Source organism: Fukomys damarensis, unplaced genomic scaffold (genome assembly GCF_012274545.1).
Source record: "Fukomys damarensis isolate Sample0158 unplaced genomic scaffold, DMR_v1.0_HiC HiC_scaffold_21, whole genome shotgun sequence".
Lineage (NCBI taxonomy): Eukaryota > Metazoa > Chordata > Mammalia > Rodentia > Bathyergidae > Fukomys > Fukomys damarensis.
Window position 1 is genome coordinate 2377755 of NW_022900933.1, and position 22873 is coordinate 2400627.

Below are 22873 nucleotides of genomic sequence, written 5' to 3' on the forward strand. Positions count from 1 at the left end.
AAGAGCAAGAAGCAATTTAAATATGTTCAGGGACCATTTTCATCTCCAGAATTAAGGATTATTTTAATGTTACATCATTGCCTTTTCTCTTTTACTTTCCTTTTTAGTTTTATTTTAGGATTCCCTATTTTTAATGTTCATACAGAGATTTCTTTAACTGAAATACTGAATAGTTTCTTTGGTGTGAAAAATTATAATAGTACATAGGATCCTAATGAGATAATTAATAATGTGAAATAGGAAGTAAAGGGCTAAAGGTGTAGGGACAGTGGGAAGGGTGGGGGAAAGGTAATAAGGGAGAGGAAAAAAATATGAGAAACTGAAAAATGGAAATAAAGTGTTTGTAAATTGGAAGGGGAGGAGGGGGTGAAGGGAGGGCAGAGACAAGGGGAAAAAATGAGAATCAAGACCTATTATGCAAAGGTACAGAATCCCAATAATGAATGTAATTGTACTGTATACCTAGATTGTACCAATAAACTCAATAAAAAAAACAATGTAGCTCATTAAACACTTACTGTCATCTGTATTAGTCCCCTGTGCTGCTGTAGACACCACATAAACTTTAGTGCTTAAAACATCCCAAATGTATTCTTGCATAGCCCTGGAGGTCAGAAGTCTGAAATAGGTTTCACTGGGCTAAGCTTGACACTGGCAGGGCTGTGCTCCTCCCTGAACCCTGCAGAGTGCGTTTGCAGCCTCCCAGACTCTCCAGGCTCATGGCCTGCCTAGCTCATGGCCATACCACACCAGCATCCGCTCCTCTCAGCAGCTCTCCCTCTCTGACCCTCCTGCCTCCCTCGTATAAGAACCTTCGTGGTCACTCCGGGCACCGAGATAATCCAGAATAACGTGCTCACAGCTTCCAGAGATCAGACCGTGGACATCGTTGGAGAGCCATTGTTCCTCACGCTGCAAGGCCATCATAATGAGGGACCTGACCTGAGAGGACTCAGGAAACTGCAGCGATTAAATCCAACCCAAAAGTTCTTTCTGGTTTTGAGTTATGAGAGGATATCCCTTATCCCTCCAAGAAAAAGTTTTTGGGTCAATAAACTTCCAGATTCAGACTAGTCAAACACAATTTTCCCCAGTAGGAAAAAGACCAACTGGAAATACATGGTCCTTGTTTTTGCTTTCCACAAAACATTCAATACTTAAAAACAGGCTGACAAGGGCTGGGGATTTAGCTAGGTGGTTCCACCACCTGCCTCAAAAGCTTAAGGTCCCGAGTTCAATCCCTGATACAAAAAAAAAAAAAAAAAAAAAAAAAGGCTGACAAAATGGCTTTATTGAGTGAAGTTAAGGAAAAAAACAAAGGACACCTTAGGAAGTAGTAAATTGTAATTTGAAAAATCTGATGTTTAAAAACTCAGGACATGCAGAAATGCCTTTTAAAAGCACACAACAAGGGGATTTAAAAAAATAGCTGTAATATGTACGTGTAACCACTCCACAAGATGACTATAAACTGCATGAATTACAAATATGTACTAGTAAAATAAAATAAAGTGAAAAAAATAAAAGCATAAAAATCCTAAATTGGTATCACTAATTTATGAAACTTTAGCTATGCATAGGGGTCGGAATTAAGAAACAGGATAGGAGGACAAAAGACCTGCTTGTCCTGAGCTTTGTGCCTGACACACCTTAAAACTATTAGCTAAAAAATAAAAACAACTCAAATGTCTACCAAAAAAACAAAACGTGGTAGTTCCCAGAATTTAATACTACCCAGCTATGGCAAAGGACAAATTACTGATACAGGTGAATCTTGAAGTCATTGTGCTCAGTGAAAAAAGAATGCTTACATTAAAAAACTTTCTTTCAGGCTGGGCATGGTGGCGCACACCTGTAATCCCAGCACTCGGGAGGCTAAAACAGGAGGATCACTGTCAGTTCCAGACCAGTCTGGGATACATAGTGAGTTCCAGGTCAGTCTGAACTACATAGTGAGACCCTGTCTCAAAAACCAAAAAAAAAAAAAAAAAAAAAAAAAAAAAAAGTTCTTACAGTAAAAGTTTACATTAAAAACTTTATTATACATTGCCAAGAACAAAGGCATATGTTCAAAGTGAGGAAGAAATATCTGGAGTATATTAAGGGAGATGAATCGCAATGTGTCTTTTACTGTAACCAATGTTAATAAAAACAGTCGCCATATTTTGTGATCCCTCTCATTAATCAACCATTTACAGCAATTTCTGTCAAATAAAAACAGGACAGTGTGTCCTCAACCACTTTATTCACTGGATCTAGCAACATGCACCTTCTGGCTCTTCCCCAAAGTCCAAATGACTCTGAAAGGTAAACATTTTGAATCAGTTCAGGACATCAAGGCACCCAGGACAGTGCAGCTAATGGCACTCCAGAAAAAGGATTTCCAGAGCTACCGCAGGAAGCGTACGTGATGAGGTAAGTGTGTCTGAAGTGAGGGGTAACAGTGCGAGAGGACTGATGGTGCTGGTGCTCTTTACTGTAACAATGTGTTTAATCTAAGCATTCACCGTATACTTTGATCACATCTCATATAATATATGATCTCTCTCTACAGAATTCTGGAAACCGCAGACTCATCTGTGGGGACAAAAGTAAGGCAGTGCCCACCTAGAGCTGGGGCTGAGGGAGGCACTGCACAGGGCAGACAGCTCCCAGGTGGGATGGCAGGAAGAAATGTTCTGCACTGGGACCCGGCTACGCGGGTGACAGTGTCAAAATGCACTGAACTGCGCGTTTCAGAGGTGCAGTTTGTGTGTACCACGTCTCAAGAGAGTCGGTTCCTTAAACATCTGACTACCATGAGGCGGTGAATTTGTGGTGAGAGGCACAAGGCCACAGACAAAATGATCACTGTAGCTTTGAACCGACCCCTCTCCACAATTTTCTAAGCTCCACAGTCCGTCCAATTACTTATAATTATTCGTCGATGGCAAGGCAGCTTCATGAATGAGGAAAGCCGGTTGCTCTGACCATCACCCTGGGGCAGGTGCCGTATGAACTTGTTATTTCTGTAGGAAGGCCGTTTCCCCTCGCTCTCCTTCACTCATCTCTCCAGCAAAGTGGTCCCAAATACTCATCCGAGCCATACGAAGAACACCACATGACATGATAGCTCCACAGCACCAAGTCCCCACCCGGAGTCACTTTTACATACAAATGTCTGTCTTTGTCTCTAACTTGCTCTGTAGTACATCATATTCCCATTTTGCACTTTATTTCATTCATTTCAACTGTATATATAGTAGTTTTGCTTACTGTGTGTGTAGTAGTTTTATATTGTATGTAGTTTTGCTTACTAAATTTGTTCACTTGCTCAAGACCAGAGTTCATATTATTTTGTACTATGTTATGTGTTTATAAGCTTTTTATTTATTTGATACCTTTTTATTTATTTGATACATTTTAAAGCAATTATTACTGAAAACATGCTGCATCTCTAATTTGGTAAATATTAGACGCACAATAATAATTCTCTCTGGCTGCCCACTGGACATGATCCTTTATTATCCTCTCTCTTTCCTATATGCATATTCCACAGAAAATCCCAGCTACACTCCAGATACAAATTTTATGCCAACCTATAGGGTAACAATCCCATAATTATATTCAAAGCAAATTCCCAGATCAACACTCCAATTTACAATAAAATAGTCCCACAACTGGTAATGTGACTCTTCAACTTACTGTCTGCCACACTGAAGATATAAACAGACCCAGCTGCTGGAGAATTTTATAGAGGTGATTTCTCTAAAGAGAGTACTTGCACCTCAGGTCAAGAGAGGGTTCCTTTCGCTCAGACCTGTCTCTCCTGACAAGAGAGGAAAGCGATAAGTTGGGAATCTTCCCAGGGTAGGACAGGGACGCCACACAGGGGGACAGCCCAATCAAGGTCTCTCATGGCAAGTCGGAAGAAGGTGTCTGCGTGCTGAATGCTAAGATGACACTGTGTCTGATGGTGAACCGAGGAGTTATGAGGCTGCCTGGATGCTCACAGCACCAGGGAAGCTCCTTCCCCAGGAATGAATTTGACAGGGAAGAGGGTGACAACATCCACCTGTTTTATTATTCCAGTCCATCTGCGCTGCTGGGTCAGTACACTGATTACACACTTGCAAGTCCTCCTAAGCTGTCTTCTTGCTAGCAAGGAAAAATAAAATTCCTTCCCAAACCAGGTGACTACACTCATAAGGAGCAACGGGAGACTGGAGTCCAGAGTTTAAGAACACAATTTTTTTTGCCGGGGATTTAGCTCAGTGGTTTCACCGCCTGCCTCACAAGCACAAGGACCCAAGTTTGATCCCCAGTACCAAAAAAAAAAAAAAAAAAAAGAACACAAATTTTCCCAAGTGAACCACTCAAAACCACAAGAAAAAAAATCATTCTGCTCCATGAAAGAAGTCACCTTAGGAAAATAAAAGGAGGAGGGAGGGAAGAAAGAGAAGTAGGCCGACACTCACCCAGGCCTTGATTCTGCTGCTCCCACTCGATGGCGTCTGGCATCTGGTAGGTGGCTCCTGCCAGTGGGTCCCCGTTTCCCTGCTCCAAGCCAGGCTCCTGCGATGTGACACCAGGGAGAGTAAAGCCTGGAAGGTCGCTGTCACCATCGAAGCTCTCATCTAGGGAGTCTGCATCTTTATCTTCCTCCTCTTCCTCCTCTTCATCTTCATCTTCTTCATCCTCTTCATCCTCATCATCTTCTTCCTCTGGGAAAAAGGAACAAGGAGCACATTCTCAAAGAAAGCAAACTCCTGAAACCATCCAAGCTCTGAACTTTCACCACACTTGATCTCTTAAAATCAACTTTTATGGCCAAAAAAGTGAGCTTTGTGGGATTTTGTGCCCACCAAACACCCCATATTTTAAACTTTCAAAGTCATGGTTATGTCAGACATACACTATGCATCATGTTTATTCGGAGTTAAAGTTCAGAGCGATGTATATTTGCAAGGGTAGGAAACCTTCCCATTTCGGTTTTCAGGAGGTCACGAAGGATTTATCTGTCAGAAATTACATGGCAACAGAATTTTAAAAGATTTGACCTCCTCCCTTTATATCTCATAACATTAAAGACAAGAATTCATCATTTGGGTCTGGTTTCCTTTCTGCTCTTGCACAACAGTGAGCAGAACTCACAGCCAAGCTGAGGGAGTGGGACAGAACTCCGCTCTTGGCTCCTGTTTCTCGGTGGAGGGTGACAGAGGGTGACCAGGAAACTGGGAACGAGGTGCCAGCCTTTCCAGCCCCACTCCATCAGAAAGTGTTGTTCAGGACATTCAGAAAATCCCATCACCACCATCACCACAGGAGTTGCCAGCGACAGCTGTGGCCATTTTCCCTGCTTCAGGTGGAGAGGGCTTAAGGAAAATAAGATCCTACCTGTGTTGTTCCCCAGTTTCGATTTCTTAGAAAGACTTCGAGCCACCTTCTCGCCATGGCTCTATCTCTAAGCCCTGACAAGCCCTCAGTGACAGCCAAGTCCTCACCTGTGGCTCCTGCCTGCCTCACCACAGCAGTGACCACAACAGGACCCCACCTTGTGGCAGGGCAGGCACAGAGGGGCAGGGGCAGCTAAGGCCTCTCAGGAAGCCTGGCGCTCTCTTTCTCTGCCTTTTAAGTTTTAAGAAAGACTAACTCTTGCCTTTATTCTTTTTTTTTTTTTTAACCATGAGAATATGTTTATTTGGCAAGTGACTTTTAATCCTTTTGCCACAATTTTTCCAGTTTTACATACTCACACCTTTTTTCCTAAGCCTTTTAAATATTAGAATTTGTCAGAAGTTTAAAAGGGTCAAACACATTAGTTCTGCTGAATAAATAACACATTCCATGTAAAAATTACAAGCTTTCTGAACATCAAGAATTGAAGCTGCTGGGGGTCACATTTATTTGTAGGCCCCAGAACACCCTGAGGTCTACACAGGAAAATATCTCTTATAAACTATTTTAAAAACTCACCTTAAAATAAAACACGCTGAAATTTATGTCTTTTAACATTATAGTCCTTAATACCTGTCACTATACCAAAATTTAAACAGACATTTATCAAGGGCCCAATGGGTGCTGTTCCCAGGACCAGGGATAAAGCAAGAACACTTCTGCCTTCCTGGACCTGAGACACCTCTCAGGGGGAAACACAGCAATCAGATGTGCCAGCAGATGCCTAGCACTAACTCTGCTCAGAACTGTCGAGAAGACTAAAAAATGTGAGCTGCTGTTATGTTAGATGAAAAGATTTAGGAAAGCTTTTCTCATAAAGTGCAGTTTGCATAAAGGCCACACTAAAATAATGAGTTCCATTGCTTAACTGAGGTCAGTGTCTACAGGAAGGACATTCTCAGCAGTGAGGACAGCGAAAGTTTTGAGGTTCACATGTACCTGTTGTGTTCAAAGAGTGGCACAGAAGACTGTGCTGGTGGGAGGCAGCAGGGAGGGGCAGAGAGAAACAGGAAAGGAGGTAGGAGAGGGTAGGGAGGGCAAGATTGAGCTATATTTTTAAAGAATGCCTCTGGCTTCCAGGTGGGAAACAGGCTAAATCAGAGGAAAAGAGGAAGTAGGATGACACCCTAGGAGACCACTTAAAACTTAGGACACATGAGGGTGTTTTGGACTTGGGTATAGTCTGGGAAGGGGTGAGAGGTGGGCAGATCTGCAAAGTAACTTGAAGGTAGAGCCCTGCTGGCAATTACAATGTAAGGCGCACGTAGAGATACCACCGTACTGAAAATAAGAACAGAGGATAAAGAACAAAATCAACAATTTTGAGGTGTATTTATTAGTTGTGTAATGGGCATGCCTATGACATCCAAACAAAAATGCCAGAGTCTATGTGTTAAATTAAAATAGAGGAGTCATCAATTGCAGTGTGGAAAGAAAGGGAAGTGACCCAGCCCAAAGCCCAGGCCAGCACCACAGAGAGGCTGGCCAGCAGAGGGGCCCAGCAAAGGAGACAGAGAGGGGACGCCAAGGTGGGAGAAAAACCAAGACAAGTGTGGTGTCTAGGAGGCAAATGGGTGAGGCTTTTCTGAGGGGCCAGCTAAGAAATGTGAGTGTGATCCTCTGCACCGGAAAACAGTCACTTCCACGGAATCAAAGGGACAAAAGCCAAGTTGGAGAGGTTCAAAAGAAAATGTGAAATGAAGAGGTCAACACAACAAACACAGAACACTCTAACCAGAAATTTAGCTGAAAAAGAACAGAGACATTGAGGTACAGCTGGAGGGAGCTTTGGGGTCAATCTCCATTAGCACAGAGGTCCTCAGACCAGAGCCTGGCACTCAGACACCGGGGAAGGGGGGCTTCTCCACTCTTGGCAAAGGGACAGGGACCAGGCTGCAGGCTGCTCAGGCATAGGACGGGCAGACAGCACAGGCCCTACTGCAGGCGGGCAGTTTGGGTGGTGGAAATATAGGAAAGGTATCTCCATCTCTCTCTTACTGTCTCAGTCCCATAAGAAACTGGATAGGTTTCTCTTCTCATGATCCCCTACTGTTTTTAAGAGACCTCTCTTTTCACTATCGCTGACTGCAATCTTATCTTCTATATCTGAGAGTCTATCTTTGCATTCTTTTATTCTGTTGCAAACACTTTTAATGGAGTTTTTAATCTCCTGGATATCTGTTTGAATCTGTTTTATGGATTCCATTTCTTTTCTATGTTGGGTATTTATTGTTTCCATTTTCTTTTTCTTCTTTTTTTTTTTTTTTTTTTTTTTTTTTTTTTTTGGTACCAGGGATTGAACTTGGGTCCTTGAGCTTGCAAGGCAGGCCACCGAACCACTAAGCTAAATCCCCGGCCCCTCCATCTCTTTCTTATGCTGTGACTTCATGGCTTCCATCATGGTCCTGAGCTCATCTATTTTTTTGTCAGTTTCTGTTCTACAGTCTCGAATCATGACTTTCATTTTGCTCACTATCTCTATGGTTATCTGGGAAATTATTTCTGTTTTGAATTTTTCTAGAGCCTGACTGATCTGTTTTGTTACTTCCTGTGATTGTGAAATGGGAAGAAAAGGGCTAAAGGTGTAGGGAAAGTGGGAAGGGTAGGGGAAAGGTAATAAGGGAAAAGAAAAAAATAGGAGAAAATGAAAAAATGGAAATAAAGTGTTTGTAAATGGGGGGGGTGAAGGGAGGGCAGGGACAAGGGGAAAAAATGAGAACCAAGACCTGTCATGTGAAGGTACAAGATCCCAATAGTGAATGTAACTGTATTGTATACCTAAAATGTATCAATAAACTCAATTTTTTTAAAAAAAGAATAAACAAACAAATAAAGAAGACTTGCACTTCAAAAAAAAAAAGAAACTGGATAGGAAAAGATCTGTCAGTAATTGGAGGCGAGAGGAGAGCATGCGAAACAGTCATCTTGTACACAGGAGAGAGGCACAGGTGGGTAGCCCTGGGACACATGGCATGGATCTAAGGTGGCCTAATCTTCGTGTTTTCTGGCAGCTGCCCTCAGCCCTCGGCTGCCAAGCTGGGTGGAGAGGTTGATTGGCTGAGCACTTTGAGCAACAGCACATCTGACTGGGTGGAGAGACGGTAAGGAAGAATGTGAGCATGTGGGAATAAAGAATTATAAAGATGCACCCGGGACTCTAACTAGAGAGAAGCTGAGCAGGAGGCTGGACCGTGAAAATGCATGGGCAATGGGGAAGGAAAACTACCAAGGATCATCAGAACTGTGTAAGGGCTTTGTGGACCTTCCTCCTAGACACAAGAACTGGTCAGAAGCTAAAGAGGATAGCACTTCTTTATCCCTTTTTTTAATTAATTAATTCTTCTAAAGAGGAAGGGTTTTGCTGTGTTGCCCACAGTGGCCTCAATCTCCCAGGCTCATGCGATCTTCCCGCCTCCACCTTTTGAGTAGCTGGGACTACAAAAAAGAGTCACCATACACAGCTAAAATTTTATGTATTTTTTTTCTTCTTTGTAAGGTGACTCAGACTGAGCCCAGGGCCTCACAAATGCTGGGTACTGCTGACTACACCCTAGTCCTCATCTTTATATGTGAAGCATTATGAAATTACTTTTAGTTCCCTATGCTCCCCGCAGACATTGGGTGTCTACCTTGATAGAACAATGGTGATAACTGATACTTATACTTTTGCTTCACTTTCCTCTGACCAGTACAGCTTCTACTGGTCTTCAACATCTTTGCTTAAACAGTAGAATCAAGAATGAGAGGCACTTTATCTTACCCCACCCTTTTGTCTTGAAAAAAGGGGTACACTGAGCAAACCTAGGGCAATAAGAAGGTTTCCGTCTTCACAATGTGATCTGCAGGGCACTGGCAGGGTCAACAGGTAGCACAAACTCTACTCCTCCCTGCTCCAAAATGCCCTGCATACAATACCTCCCACTGGGTCTGACCCTAAAACCAAGGAGCACTCCCTTTTCAGAAATATCTGAGTAATGTACAATTTATCCTACCCAAAAGTATGACAGCACTCTGCTTCTCATGTGGTAAAAGAGGAAAGACTCACCCTTTGGCACCAAGCAACTTAGAAGATTTACTATTTGTTACTTTTAGTATTTAAGAATCATAGAGCAAGCATGAGATGCTAAAGGAAAGAGAAGCTTCGATAACATGAAAGAAAGATTTCTACCTCAGCCTAGTCTATTCTCTCAGCATCTTTTTCTGCCAGAAAATATTTTTGTAGCAGCCTACAATCATTTGATAGCCATTAAATGAACACCCTTAGTCGTACAGCACCTGTACCCTGCTGCAGTCACCAACAGAACACTACTAACACACAGCATAACGAAACAGCTATAATCCCCTTTCCTGATATTAGCAAAATAATGTACTTTCTAGCACCTAGACCCAGAAAGTAAAACATTATGGAATAAGGAAAGAATAGTTTTATCTGCTGTTATATCTTCCATGATGAGCAGTGTTTGGCAACACCAAAGCCCAGTAAGTATTTATTAAATTAACAGAGGGAGGAAGGGGTGGAGGGATCAATTCACAACAGGTTAGATACAGGTTTTAAAATCCAGATCTCAGGAAACATAAAGTAACATCTAAACAAACACACTCCTCTGAATAATCTTACAGCAAGCACAAAGGCAACACATAAAACCAACAGGTGTAAAACAAACCAGAGCTCTATGAATTCATCTTCTATTCATCAAAACTGAAAAGATCCCCCCGGTACCACAAAAACAAACAAAAAAACTCAAAAGAGAAGACAGTTTCTCAACCAGTTACACCCAAGAGAAGCAGTGATGTCGTGAACACCTCTGAACACGAAAGGACAGTGCCCAGCTGCACCAAAAGCAATAACCAGATCTCTGATCTGAAGGTCTAAAAGTAAAGAAGAACATATTCAAATAACACTACGAGGTTACAACGCATATAGGGTAATGCTCTCTTGAATTTTGCAATTTTGCGATTTTGTTTTAAGTAAGGCCCAAATATTCTTTCTGTTTATCTGAGCACCAGCTATGCATGTGGGTCAAGGTAAACACACACACACACACACACAACGAAGATGGCCAAAAAAAGACAAAGTAAACCTCTACTATTAAACAACTGCTCTCGGTCTGCCCTAATAACAGATACACTTGTATATCAACAGACAGTGACAATGCTCAGGAACTTGAGGTAGTCTTTGTCCTGAGAGTCCCTTAAGATGACTGCAGGAAGAGAAGGTTTGGAAAGTGCAGCCTGTTGATGAGAACAGAGAGCACATCCTCTGGATGGACAGGTCTTTCCCCAGCTCAGTTTCCCATCGATTATTCCACAGCTCTAAACAGTGACGCCAACACCAAGAGCGTCCAAAGATGAAGGGACGAAGGGTCCTTAGTAATCGTCTCTCCTTACAGACGAGCCCCTCCCACCACACTGTGTCACCCTCACCCCAAATCCATGTGTGACATATGTCATATAGACGCCTTTGACTCCTGTTGAGCCAGTGTCCCCCGAAAGCTTAGGGACCCCACTAGATGCAGGATGCCATCAGCACCAATTGAAGTCCCCTGCCGCGAGCTAGTGGCCTCCCCATAACATCCTTATTTTGACCTGGCCCCTGGATCCACCTGATGCTCTTGCTTCGTGTCCTCTGTCACAGAGTCTAACTCCCAGAGAATGTGAGGCACGACTCCAGCATCAGCTGAGACAGCTGGCTGTGTAGCGGGGCTGGGATGCAGCTCCACTCCAGACCGCTGCACTTGAGGCAAATGGAAACGGTTACACACAAGAGCTGTAAACCACCCAGTGTCACTAACCCTGCCTGCCACACGGCTCAGAGATGCCTGTGGATGCTAAGTGCTGTGCCCAGAGCTCAAACTGAGAAATGCCCTGTCCCAAGTGACAGGAAGCAAAAACTGTCGAGAAAGTAGCTCCTCGAAGCCAGTTTCATCTGCCTGGACTCTCTCCGACAAAATCTCCTAAGCGCTGTCTCCTAACCCTTGTAACAGCAATACTTCGTACTTACAGCGCTTTTATAACTTCCAAAGAACTCAAAAGCTCTGCAGGCACTGTCCTCCAAGCTTGCTAAACACAGAGCAAGCAAGTTTTCCAGCTCTGTTTTACTCGCAGGGCATTTCACTCGTCAAATATTACTACCTCAGTCCTCAAACAGAATCACAGGAGATTCTGAGTTTGTTCAGACCCGTAATTGCTGCCTCGCTACATCAGAACTGTTTCCTTTACTCATCACAAACATCTCTTCCCAAAGTTACCAAAAACCAAGTTTTCATTTTGCCCCAGAGTAGGCTTCTGCTTCACAGACAGCTCCCAACAAAGACAGATGGTGGTCAGCATGTCCACACTGTTCCTAGTCACAGGAGGGAGCACCCCTGAGAACGAGCGACCCCAAAACGGGGTGCAACACAGTACTGCAGAAACCCGACACGTCCCGCCCTTCGGAGTTACAGGGAACAACTCACCCGAGCCTTCACCTTCTTGGAATCGCAAGGATGAACTTAACCTTGCGTGACACGTTTACTCGTATGTTTTATATGAGAAATCTCCCTTTGCAGTGGCTTGTAGTCTTCCCTTTTCTAAGTTTAAAACCAAATCTAAAGTAAACAGACCTGTGCATGTAAACAGGGAAAAAATATCATGGAAAGACAATATCGCTTCTGGGGCCCTGAGCTGAGCGTGTTGGTCTCTTCTGCTCTCCCTGTGAAAGGCAGGGCAGGAACACATCCCAGTGACATCTTTCTACAAGCAGAAACGTTTCCCGATGTTATCAAAAGACGCCGCAGCAGAAAAGGTTTCCACTCGTGAAAATAACAGAAGCCCTCGGGATGAGCTACTTTTATTTCCATCTTAAAACAAAAACAAACAAAAAAATAGACTTTGGGCATCAGACTGTTAAAAAATAAAATCGAGAGAAGGGAAAAAAAAAACCAAACTGAATTTAGGATACGAAGCGATTCTCCAGTAGATGGCCCTCCAAGATCAGAAGGTGCTGAAGAATCTCAAGTTTCTGAAACAACTATCACAAAATATCCCTGCTGTTACATTTTTACTGTGTAACATTAGGTAAACAGAAGAGAATGTATCTTCATGTATGTCTATATGTCTTATACAGCTTAACAGCAAAAATGTTAACACAAATAAGAGATTTGTATTCTGTATACACACACTATATTTATCTTACTAAGCTTCACAGTATAATGAACTCCAAGAACTCCATTCCTTTAAAAACTAGAATGAAACTGCCCTGTATCTTTTCACATATTCCACTCCACCTTAGCCTCCGTCTTCCCCTGGGTGCCATACAAAACCACTGAATACGTTGGGACTTTTAGATTACATGTGCTACTACATTCCCCTTTTTTAGCCTTACTCAATTTTTTTCCTATGCGAAAAAATGAGAACCAAGATCTGTCATGTAAAGGTACAAGATCCCAACGATGACTATAACTGTACTGTATACTTAAAAAGTACCAATAAACTCAGTAAGATCAAAAAAATTTTTCCCTTGCATATTTAGCTAGACAATACTAACAGTAGTCACTGTCTTACTAGTCATTAAAAAGGGTTTGGAACATTTCACACCGATCACACCTTCCTAATGTACATCCTATTATTGTCCATTTTAGCTCTGACTTCTCTTCTTACTCTGTAAGTTACAAATAATTCTATTTCTTTTAGACAAGGTTTTTGTGATTTGTGTACATGTCTATCGATCTATTTGTTCACTAGTTTTTGCATCTCAGCCCTTTCTCCTAGGTTAGTTATTTTCTTCCTTACACGCATCCTTCAGAAGTTTCTTTTCTAAATTCTGTTCTTAGTAATTCTGCTTTACTCTGAAAAAGCAGAAGGGATCGCTTCTCGGCCTCTTGGCTAAGATCAAGTGTGAAAAAGCGGAGGGAACATAATTCTAGGCTGTCAGTTAATTTCCTTTAGGACTTTGAAGACATCACTTCCTGTCCCCTAGTTTCTGCTTTCGTTATTTTTCCCAAGAAGTCTGCCCTCATTTAATGTTGTTCCTTTGTAGGTATTCTCTCCTTTTCCTCTGTACTTGTTCCTTAAAAGCTACATTTTAAGATTTTCCTCTTTGTCTTCATTATTCTTCAGTTCCATTACAATATATATCTTGGAAAGCACATCTTTTTTTAAGTGTTGTACTGATGTATTAACATACAAATTGATGTACTGACATACAAATAAAAAGGTGACAAACCACAAAAGTGTAACTTACCATACTACTACACAATGACCAGATGAGTACATCCACCATCCAAGTTCAGAAACGGCCCGTCTCAGCGGCCTTCATCCTGCTAAGGACCCCACAGACTCTAACACCAGAGATGAGATTGGCCAGCATTAGAAATTTACATAAAAGGAATTATGTAGTGTATATTGCTTCATGTTTAGCATTTTTCACAGTGAGAGTCACCTGGATTCTCACATGCAGCTCCCATTCACCCATTATTCAGTGGCACATAATTTTTCCTTGCACTAACCTACCAAAATTCATCTGTCCATTCTACTGGTGATAGATATTAAGACTGTTGTGAGTTTTGGGTTTTTTTCCAATGACGTAGGTGTGACGTTCATTACGTCTTCTTGGTGTATTTGTTTGGGCATTTTATGGTTTATTTCTTTTACATTGTACTTCCTGTGTCCCAGATTAATATCTTGCTTCTGTTTTAGAAAAAGGCTTAATAACTGGCACTACAAATCTTTTCTCTTCTCCTTTCTATCTTCTTCCTACTGGGGCCCCAATGACACATTCATGAGAAATTCCTACTCTGATCTCCATATAGCTTAGCTTTTCTTTCATGATGTCCGACTGGCCTCTTGACACCACACTCCCCAGAATGCCTTCAAGAGCTGGACATGGTGGCACACATCTAGAAATTCAGCACTTGGGAGGCTGAGGCAGGAACATCCCCATGAGTTTGAGGCCAGCCTGGGCTACACAGTAAGACCCTTTCTCAAAAACATTTTTTTAAAAAAGAATGCCTTCAAATTGATCTTCCAGTCCAGTAATTCTTTCTTCTTATGTATTTAACCCATCACTGAAGTTTTTATTTTCAACAATGATATTTTTATATCTAAGTATCATGTTTGGGTCTTTTTTTAAAAAATCTGCTGCATTTTTATAGCCTTTTTTTACTTGTTTTGGTTTATGATTTCATCTACTTCTTTTTGCTTTTGTTTTTGTATTTCTTTCTGTTGTATTTTTTTGGTACTGGTGATTGAACTCCGGACCTTGCACTTGCGAAGCAGGCAGCAGACCCACTGAACTGAATCCCTGGCCCTCACTTTTTATTTCTTTAGACCTTTTATACGTGATTATTTCATATTCTGTGTCTGATAGTCTTAGTATTTAAGGTCCTGGATTAAAAAAAAAATAGACCAATCAAGTGTATGACTTCTCTGCTGACTCACAGTCATGGTGAGTTGTTTCCTGATTAATCTGTTGAAATTTTTTTACACATTTCATATTTGTTTGATTTTAATCCATGAGAAACCATGGGTCTCTACTGGGCATGGTTTGTTTCTGTAAAGAATTTACATTTTCTTCTCCAAGACCAAACTAGAGAATGCAGTCCTTGGAGGTGTTTAGGACTACTTGTAATCTCACCCATACACTAATGTACTGTGCATGTTTTATACAAGATCTAGTTATTTTGCTACATGAGAGCACACCAAAGTTTTCTGCTTTAAGTGTTTAGGTTTTTGGTTGTTTTCTTTTGTTTTCAGTGCTGGAATTGAAACTCAGGGCCTCCTGCATGCTAGAAAAGTGCTCCACCACTGAGCCATATGCCCAGTCCTGAAATATCGCACTTTTCAAATACATCTATATTATCTTCATTTGAAGTGGGGCCAACAAGTTAAGGAAGAGCTTTTGTTTGCCTTCCAAATTTCATTTTCAAATCTCTCCAATTTCAAATACTCACAGGAGCATCGGGAATCTGGCGTACACTTTAAAATTAGATAATAGCTCAATTACAGTGTTTATTAAATGTTACCTTCTTTGCACACTTCTGTTAATTTCTTCAGTTCTCTCTTTTAAATGAGCCATGATTTTTTAAAGTTCACATATTAACCTGCACCATTTTCTTGAAATTTTTTATTGTATTTCAAACTTCCTTTCTATTAACCAGTAAATACAATACTTCAAAATTTCCGTCAATCTTGGGTTAATAATATTTAAAATGCAAATTAATGAGAAAATAAAAAGACCTGAGATGAAATAGTCCTTCCAGTTCAACTCACTGCAAAGTGTTTTAGCCTCAATCCACATTTCAGATGTATTTAAACATTTTTCTCACTTCACTTATCATTACTTTCTTTAAACTTGAGGGTTTTGCTCTTGGCAGTGTAGTCTTCCTCTATACGACTAAGAAGGTGAAGAGAGCAGCCTGAAAAACTACTCCACACACACTGCTCATAACCTGATCCCACTTCAGCCTTGATCCCTGGACATCACTGGTATATTCTCCACTATCTTCTACAAATCCTGCCCCATATTAAATTGAGTCACCTGAATAAATGAAGTTACAGAGCCTGACACCATTCATTAAACTCTCACTGGACTCAGGTAACAGCCTTTATACATTTCCCTCTGGAAAATGAGACCATAGCAACGTCATTCTGTATCTCAAGGGTGCTAGAGGACAAACATAAAAGCTGTATTAATATTGTATCTATAAATTCTGCACCATCTGCTTAAAACTGGACCCTTATCTTTCACCATGCACTAAATTAAAATCCAAGCAGATTAAAGATCTAAATATTAAAACAGAAACACTAAACTTGCTGGAAGGTAAGTTAGGCAGAACTCTGGAAGACATTGGCATAGGAAAAGACTTTATGAACAAATCCTCAGTAGCATGGGAACTAGCAGAAAGAATCAACAACTGGGATCTCATCTTATTAAAAAGCTTCTGTACTGCAAAAGAAACCATCAACAGAACTAAGAGACAACCTATGTTTTTCCAATGTGGGAAAAAATTTTAGCAGTTGCTCCTCAGACAAAGGACTATTATCTAGAATATATAAAGAACTCAAAACAATCAGCACCCCCCCAAATATAAACACCCGATTCATCTGAAATGAACAGACATTTCTCAGACAAAGAAGTAAAAGCAGCAAGTAAATATATGAAAAAATGCTCCATATCATTGGTCATTCGAGAGATGCAGATGAAAACAACACTGAGATTCCACCTCACCCCACAAAGAATGGCTGCTATCAAGAAATCACACAATAACAAATGTTGGAGGAGTTGTGGGGAGAAAGGAACTCTTCTCCATTGTTGGTGGGAGTGCAGAATGGTGCAACCACTGTGGAAATCAATATGAAGATACCGCAAAGAGTTTAGACTGGAGGTTCCATTTGACCCAGCCATCCCTCTGCTGGGTATCTTTCCAAAAGAACTAAAAGAATCATATCACAGTGATGTATATGCACCCATGTTTATAGCGGCACAGTTTGTAATAGCTAAAACTTGGAAACAGCCTGGAAACAGCCCATTTGCCCATCCGTTGGAAACTGGATAAAGAAGATGTGGTTTTTCTATAAAATGGAATATTACTCAGCCATAAAGAACGAGAAAATAGATTCATTCATAGGAAAATGGATACATATTGAGGATACACTCCTAAGTGAAATAAATAAAGTCACACATGTGTAAATACCAAATAGTTTCTCTGGTGCGAATAAACTGCAATAATACATAAGATCCTAATAAGATTACTGACATTGTGAAATGGGAAGAAAGGGGCTAAAGGTGTAGGGAAGGTGGGATGGGTAGGGGAAGGGTAATAAGGGAAAAGAAAAAAATGTGAGAGAATGAAAAGATGGAAATAAAGTGCTTGTAGATGGGGAAGGGAGGAGGAGGTGAAGGGAGGGCAGGGACAAGGGAAAAAAATGAGAACCAAGACCTGTCATTTGGAGGTACAAGATCCCAACAATGAATGTAACTGTACTGTATCCCTAAAATGTACCAATAAACTCAATTGAAGCTGAAAAAAAATAAATAAATTCTGCACCATCTGGAGTAGAACCTTCCTTCTCAGTAACGTAATAGTCCTGAAGGAGTGTTTTAGTAAATAGACAAACCTTGAACATAAAACTCCCAAAACACTAAAAAGATAAATTATAGATTGGTTAGATTGACTGTTGATGTTGTAAAAATATGTATAAAAGTAGATTTCCTCTTCAAAATGTAAACCATGACTCAACCTATCCAAAATGAGGTTTACACATTATTTTGTGAAAATGTGTGCTTGTTTTATTATATCTATGTGCCTTTAGCTCCTTGAAAGCAGAAATCTTGTCTTATTCATCTTTGTATAAAGATGAGGCTCACTGTGCAGGGCATGGTGGAGCACGCCTGTAATCCCAGCACTCAGGAAGCTGAGGCAGGAGGATCACTGTGAGTTCAAGGCCAGCCTAGCTCCATAGTGAGTTCAAGGCCAGTCTGAACTACATAGCGAGACCCTGTCTCAAAAACCAGAGGACCATGAGGGTCAAGCATTGTGCCCTGCACAAAATAACCACTCAGTATGTGCTGACTGAACAAAAGTAAACTAAACTGCTTTATGTTCCTCTTCAAAACAAATATTAATGTCTTTATAGGGCCTGAATACAACTTTTATTAATTTATGGTAAACATTTCAAATGAGTAATCTGAACATTTTGAGGAAAGATCGGTCTATATGCTTTCGTTACTTGGTGGGTAGGGGAGAGACAGGGTAAATTCCCCTTGTACAGTTTAACTCCCAAACATTTTTGGAGAGGGTGTCCCTCGACCCCCCTTAACTGTGTCCTTTCCTCCCGCACTGTCTTCCCAGGATGGGTTTAAAGAATTATTAAAGTTTCCTGCGTTCCTCTTACCTAACTGAGTACAGATGTTGATATGGAGTCCCGTGAGAAGGAGTGAAACAATATAGACCAGACACAAGAAATGTGCGCTAAGCGTTACAGAATTTCTTGCAGAAGATGACTGGGAAATGCTGCTTCATTCACATAAAAACTGTCCAATTTCTGACCCACATAGGCACAAGATCCGACCAATAGCGACAACAAACAAGGCAAAGCCAAGTAGAAGGCAAGACGGCCCCAGAATGAGACCCATAATTATTCACCATTGGGTTCCCAATACCTGGCTCTGACCGACAGGCCACCGTGCACACAACTGAGTGGAAAGATCTGGCCCTGCTGTTCATGACGTCGTACAGAATCCAGCTGAGCATTCACAGACTGATGGCCAGTGTCTGAGGAGGCAGATTCATTCTGTGTGTGCACAGTAATAAAAATAAAAGAGAATCGCGCTCACTTCAGCAGCACATATACTAAAAATAAAAGAGAATAAACACTTGAATGCCTCCCCAACACTTAACAAATCAGACCATTTTATATCAAAATCAGAAGGCTGGGCTTATTTGGGAAAGATCCAGGACCTCGCTTCCCTGAGCTCCAGGTCTCCTCCTGACAGCAGTCTGGAGAGAATCTGTCTGGGGCAGAGGTTGTGTGCTCTACCCTATGGCACATCCGCCAGCCCCTACTGTCCGCTCCGATCACTGTCTGTCTGGCCTCCGAGTCCTGACCGCTTGGAGAGGATGGGTTTCATCACCTGATAAAGGAAGTGAGGTTATTGGTTATAAAACTAAGTCACATCATGCATTTACTCCACGTCCAAAAGTACGGTGAGAATATGACATACACGATCTCATTGAACCCTCACAAGTGGCCAAAAGGTAGAAACAGCAATGTCTTTGCCTCGCAGATGGGAAAACTGAGGTCCAAAGATGCTAAATAATTTGCTCAGTGCTTAATGCTCTTTCATGACGGAAGCCAGGACTTAAATCCAGGCATTTCTAGTTGACAGCAGGGACCAAGCTACTTCCCAGTAGACTCCAACGACCATCCCTGCATGCTGGGTGGTCTAGAGGCTTCAAAGAGAGAAAATGGAGCTGAACCGTTCCTCTCTTCCTGGACAGCTCTTACTTTCAACTTCTGTACCCTCTGGTTATGGAACAGCAGAGTTCTCAGTATTATTTTCTACTGAGTCTGACAGAATGACCCTATTATCGTACAAGCATATTTCTGGTGTAATAAGAACAGTGGTGCACTGCCAGAAAAAAACCAGGCCTCTAACAGGGATAGAATTCCCTGTGATGGACAGGATACACAGGGTATTAATTATAGCAGCCATCAGACTGCCACCTGCCTGGGGAATAAAGGTGTGTCCTTCAACCAGGAAAGAGGACAAGGTGAGTGTACTTGGCAGTGGGCCCTAGGAAAAATTTACATCTGGTCTTTTTTAGCTCTTCTATGTGGACAAAAAAAAATGGGAAGGGGAAAATAAGAAATATATTAACTTCTGTATAAGATACAGGCAATAGCTGAAATGGTGGAAAGCCTAGAAAATTGCCTGAAAAAGTGTTGCAGTGCTTTGGGGGCATAATATTAAAAAACAAGCAAGCAAGCAAACCTCCTCAGAATATAGACTGGGTCAGTGCCCATGGGCTCATTAGCTGAGGTAAAAAGAGAGAGAAATCTGTACCTGGTAAATCTAATTTATTCTGTTTCTTTTCCTTTCTTGGTTTGCTTTCATGTTCCCTTTGGTTTGACCAGGTATTTTTTTAATTTCTACTGATTTCAGTTGAAATAGGTGAGTTTTCATCGATGCCTGAGGGAGACATTTAATGGAAAACTGCAGTACTCACAGAGCAGGGGAGACAGAGGAGTGGAGAAAACCCAGAGCGGGGTGTGCACTGCCCCAGCCCCGAGGGTCCTTCTGTGACACGCTTTTAACAGAAGAAATCTCCACATACCATTTTATCTGGAATGATCAAAACCATGTAGAATAGGGCTGAAGAACAGGTGCTGAATATCACAGGCAGAATCTGAATAAATCTCTCCAATTTAGTGTTTCCAAATGTGGTGATTTTTAAAACTCACAGGCCATTTAAACTGGTGCTCTGCGTTTTCCTTCTTACCTTTTCCTCTGGGGCTATGCACGTTTAAATGTTGAGGTGTCTGATGCCAAAACAACTGCATGGTTGTGAACCCAGCCAGCCATACTGCAAGATAGATTATCTCACATGATTCTGCACATTTTTAAGTTTTGTTACAGTGTGTGCTCCAATGTAATAAAATGCCAACGTTTACACCAGTAAAAAATACTTACATATCTATCCTTGTATTGAAAAAAAATCACACCTTGAAGAATGCCTTAATTTTCTGCAAACATCTAAAATACCTTAGAAATCTCCACAACCCATTTCATACTTCCAAGCTACGTGCTTGCTTCCGTAACTCCACAAAACCCACCACACACAGGAAGCCCCACCTGCACAGTCCCCACAGGACTCTCGACCCTGGCGAAGGCCCAGGTTAGGGATCGAGAACAAATCCTTTGCTCAAGAGAAGCACAGCAGAGCTGCCTACAAGTCAAAGACTGGCTGGCCTGGAGCTGAACATCTGGATATCTCTTGTACATTAAAAAGCCGTCACCTCTGTTACTAAAAGATGTTCTAGATGGCATGGTTGTAATCCCAGCATTCTGGGAGGCTGAGGGAGGAGGACCTTGAGTTTGAACCTTGCCTGGATAAGACCCTATCTCAAAATAAAAAAGGGCTGGGGGGTGTAACTCATTACAAAGGCCCACATTCAAATATATATATATATATTTGTCTAATACTCTAAATTGGAAAATCTTGCTTGATTATATGTCTATAAAATATTACTAGTGTGGTGCACATGGTATTCAGCCATGACCCTTTAGAACTTTTTTACATCTTTTGATTTATCACCTTATTTTTCTATAAATATCAATAAAATGATGACTATATACACAAATCTATGCTGACAAATTTCCCACACACATACACTCACACAATCATAAATATCCATTTTGTGTTCCTCTAAGCTGGAACTAAGTTCTCTCTCCTGACTCTCATGTCCTTCTTATGTCATTTTTTCAGTGATACTTTTGTCTTCCATCTTGCTTTTTTGTAACTTATGTACCCATCTTACCTATTCTACTAAAACCTGCACTCGGTGAAGTCAAGATCCAACCTCAATCCTGCCTCACATTATCCAGATCTCCACGCAAAAATATGTTAAAGGCACATGTAAATGAATCAGTAAAACCACCGCATGGGTAAATAGCTAAGTAATCTCATCACCCTGAGCATTACGGGCAGTGTGATAAGTGTCTAAGGGCAAGCTCACAAGTCAGAGCTGGGCTGGGCTGAGCAAGGGAGGCACACAAGAACAGAGGCAGAGAGTCAGAGCCACGGCAACAGTTACTTAATTGTGATTGTACCAAGACATGAATTCCCTATGGGTCAGAGAGCATACCAGAAAAATTAGAGCATCAGTTGCTCTAATCGTCAAAGCAGTATTCATGAAGATAGCTTTAATATTGATTTTGAACACTTTCAAAATACCACTGACCACGTGAACATTACTAGCAGATATGTGGTGATAATCTGGGGTGCAAAGTACCTAACCACACTAGTCCAGAGAGAGACAGGAACTTAGGAAGAAAGCTGTCACAAATGCCAGAGAAAACATGGTGGTTCCGAGACAGGACATCAAAACGACTGAGCGTGCAAATCAATCCATCACTGAAATCGGCAGTGACTCCGTGGCACAGTCACTTGAGACACTTGAAAATGATGTATAGAGGACAGCACAACATTCCACCCCTTGCTGCTGTGTTCCGCCGTAAGTGTTCAACAGTTCGCGTGCTCCTGAGTTATCGAAAATGTTTGCCTAACCTGTTGTTTCTGCCAACAGAGGAACCAGAGAGTGAAGGTCAGAATTTGATTCACATTAAAAATCAAAGGGCATATTCCACACCTTCTCCACTTGAATATCCTTCAAGTGCCTCTGCCCCTCAACAACGATAAATCCAAAACATTTCCGAGAACAAAAGTCAAAACTTGTACCCAGTCCCAACTTTATTAGAGTGAACCTTCTTAACCGCACGCAGCCGTGCACAGGGGAGAGCGATGGCCCAGGCTTATCGCACAGAACTTGACCGTCAGCAGTACATCCCTCCCAGCAGCCACCTAGGCAGGTCACACAAACGTGCTCTTTATAAATATGTCCTCAAAGTAGGGTCTGGGATACTCTCTCATTCATCCATCCTCACCGTCTTCCAAGGTGAAAAGTGCCCTGCAAACTAAGAATGCTCCGAACATGAGCACTTGCTGGGAAACTGTTCTCTTCAGAATCTTCAGTGCAGCTGGAGAAGAGTAGAAACCGCTCCCGAATGCCACCTAATGCGTCTCCCAATCTGTTGCCCATTGACCAGCAGAAGAAAAAGACAAAGCCTACTGCCTTCAGAGTTAGACAGAGGCCACCGCACTGGCAAAAATATCATCTCAATCACCTCAGTGAAGACATACTTTGCAAACATGACTCTCTGCTGAAAGTCCTCTGT

The 22873-nt window shown here is 41.6% G+C and overlaps 1 protein-coding gene across 3 annotated transcripts in view; it reads right to left on the minus strand.

The window, feature by feature from the left end:
- Armh4 (armadillo like helical domain containing 4) overlaps nucleotides 1-22873 on the minus strand; it is a 118599-nt gene that overhangs the window by 72236 nt on the left and 23490 nt on the right. For all 3 annotated transcript variants that reach the window (XM_010641436.2, XM_010641437.3, XM_033766766.1), the window contains one exon: nucleotides 4458-4703. In XM_010641436.2, coding sequence (XP_010639738.1) covers nucleotides 4458-4703 — 246 coding nt within the window. The remainder of the gene's footprint in view (nucleotides 1-4457; nucleotides 4704-22873) is intronic.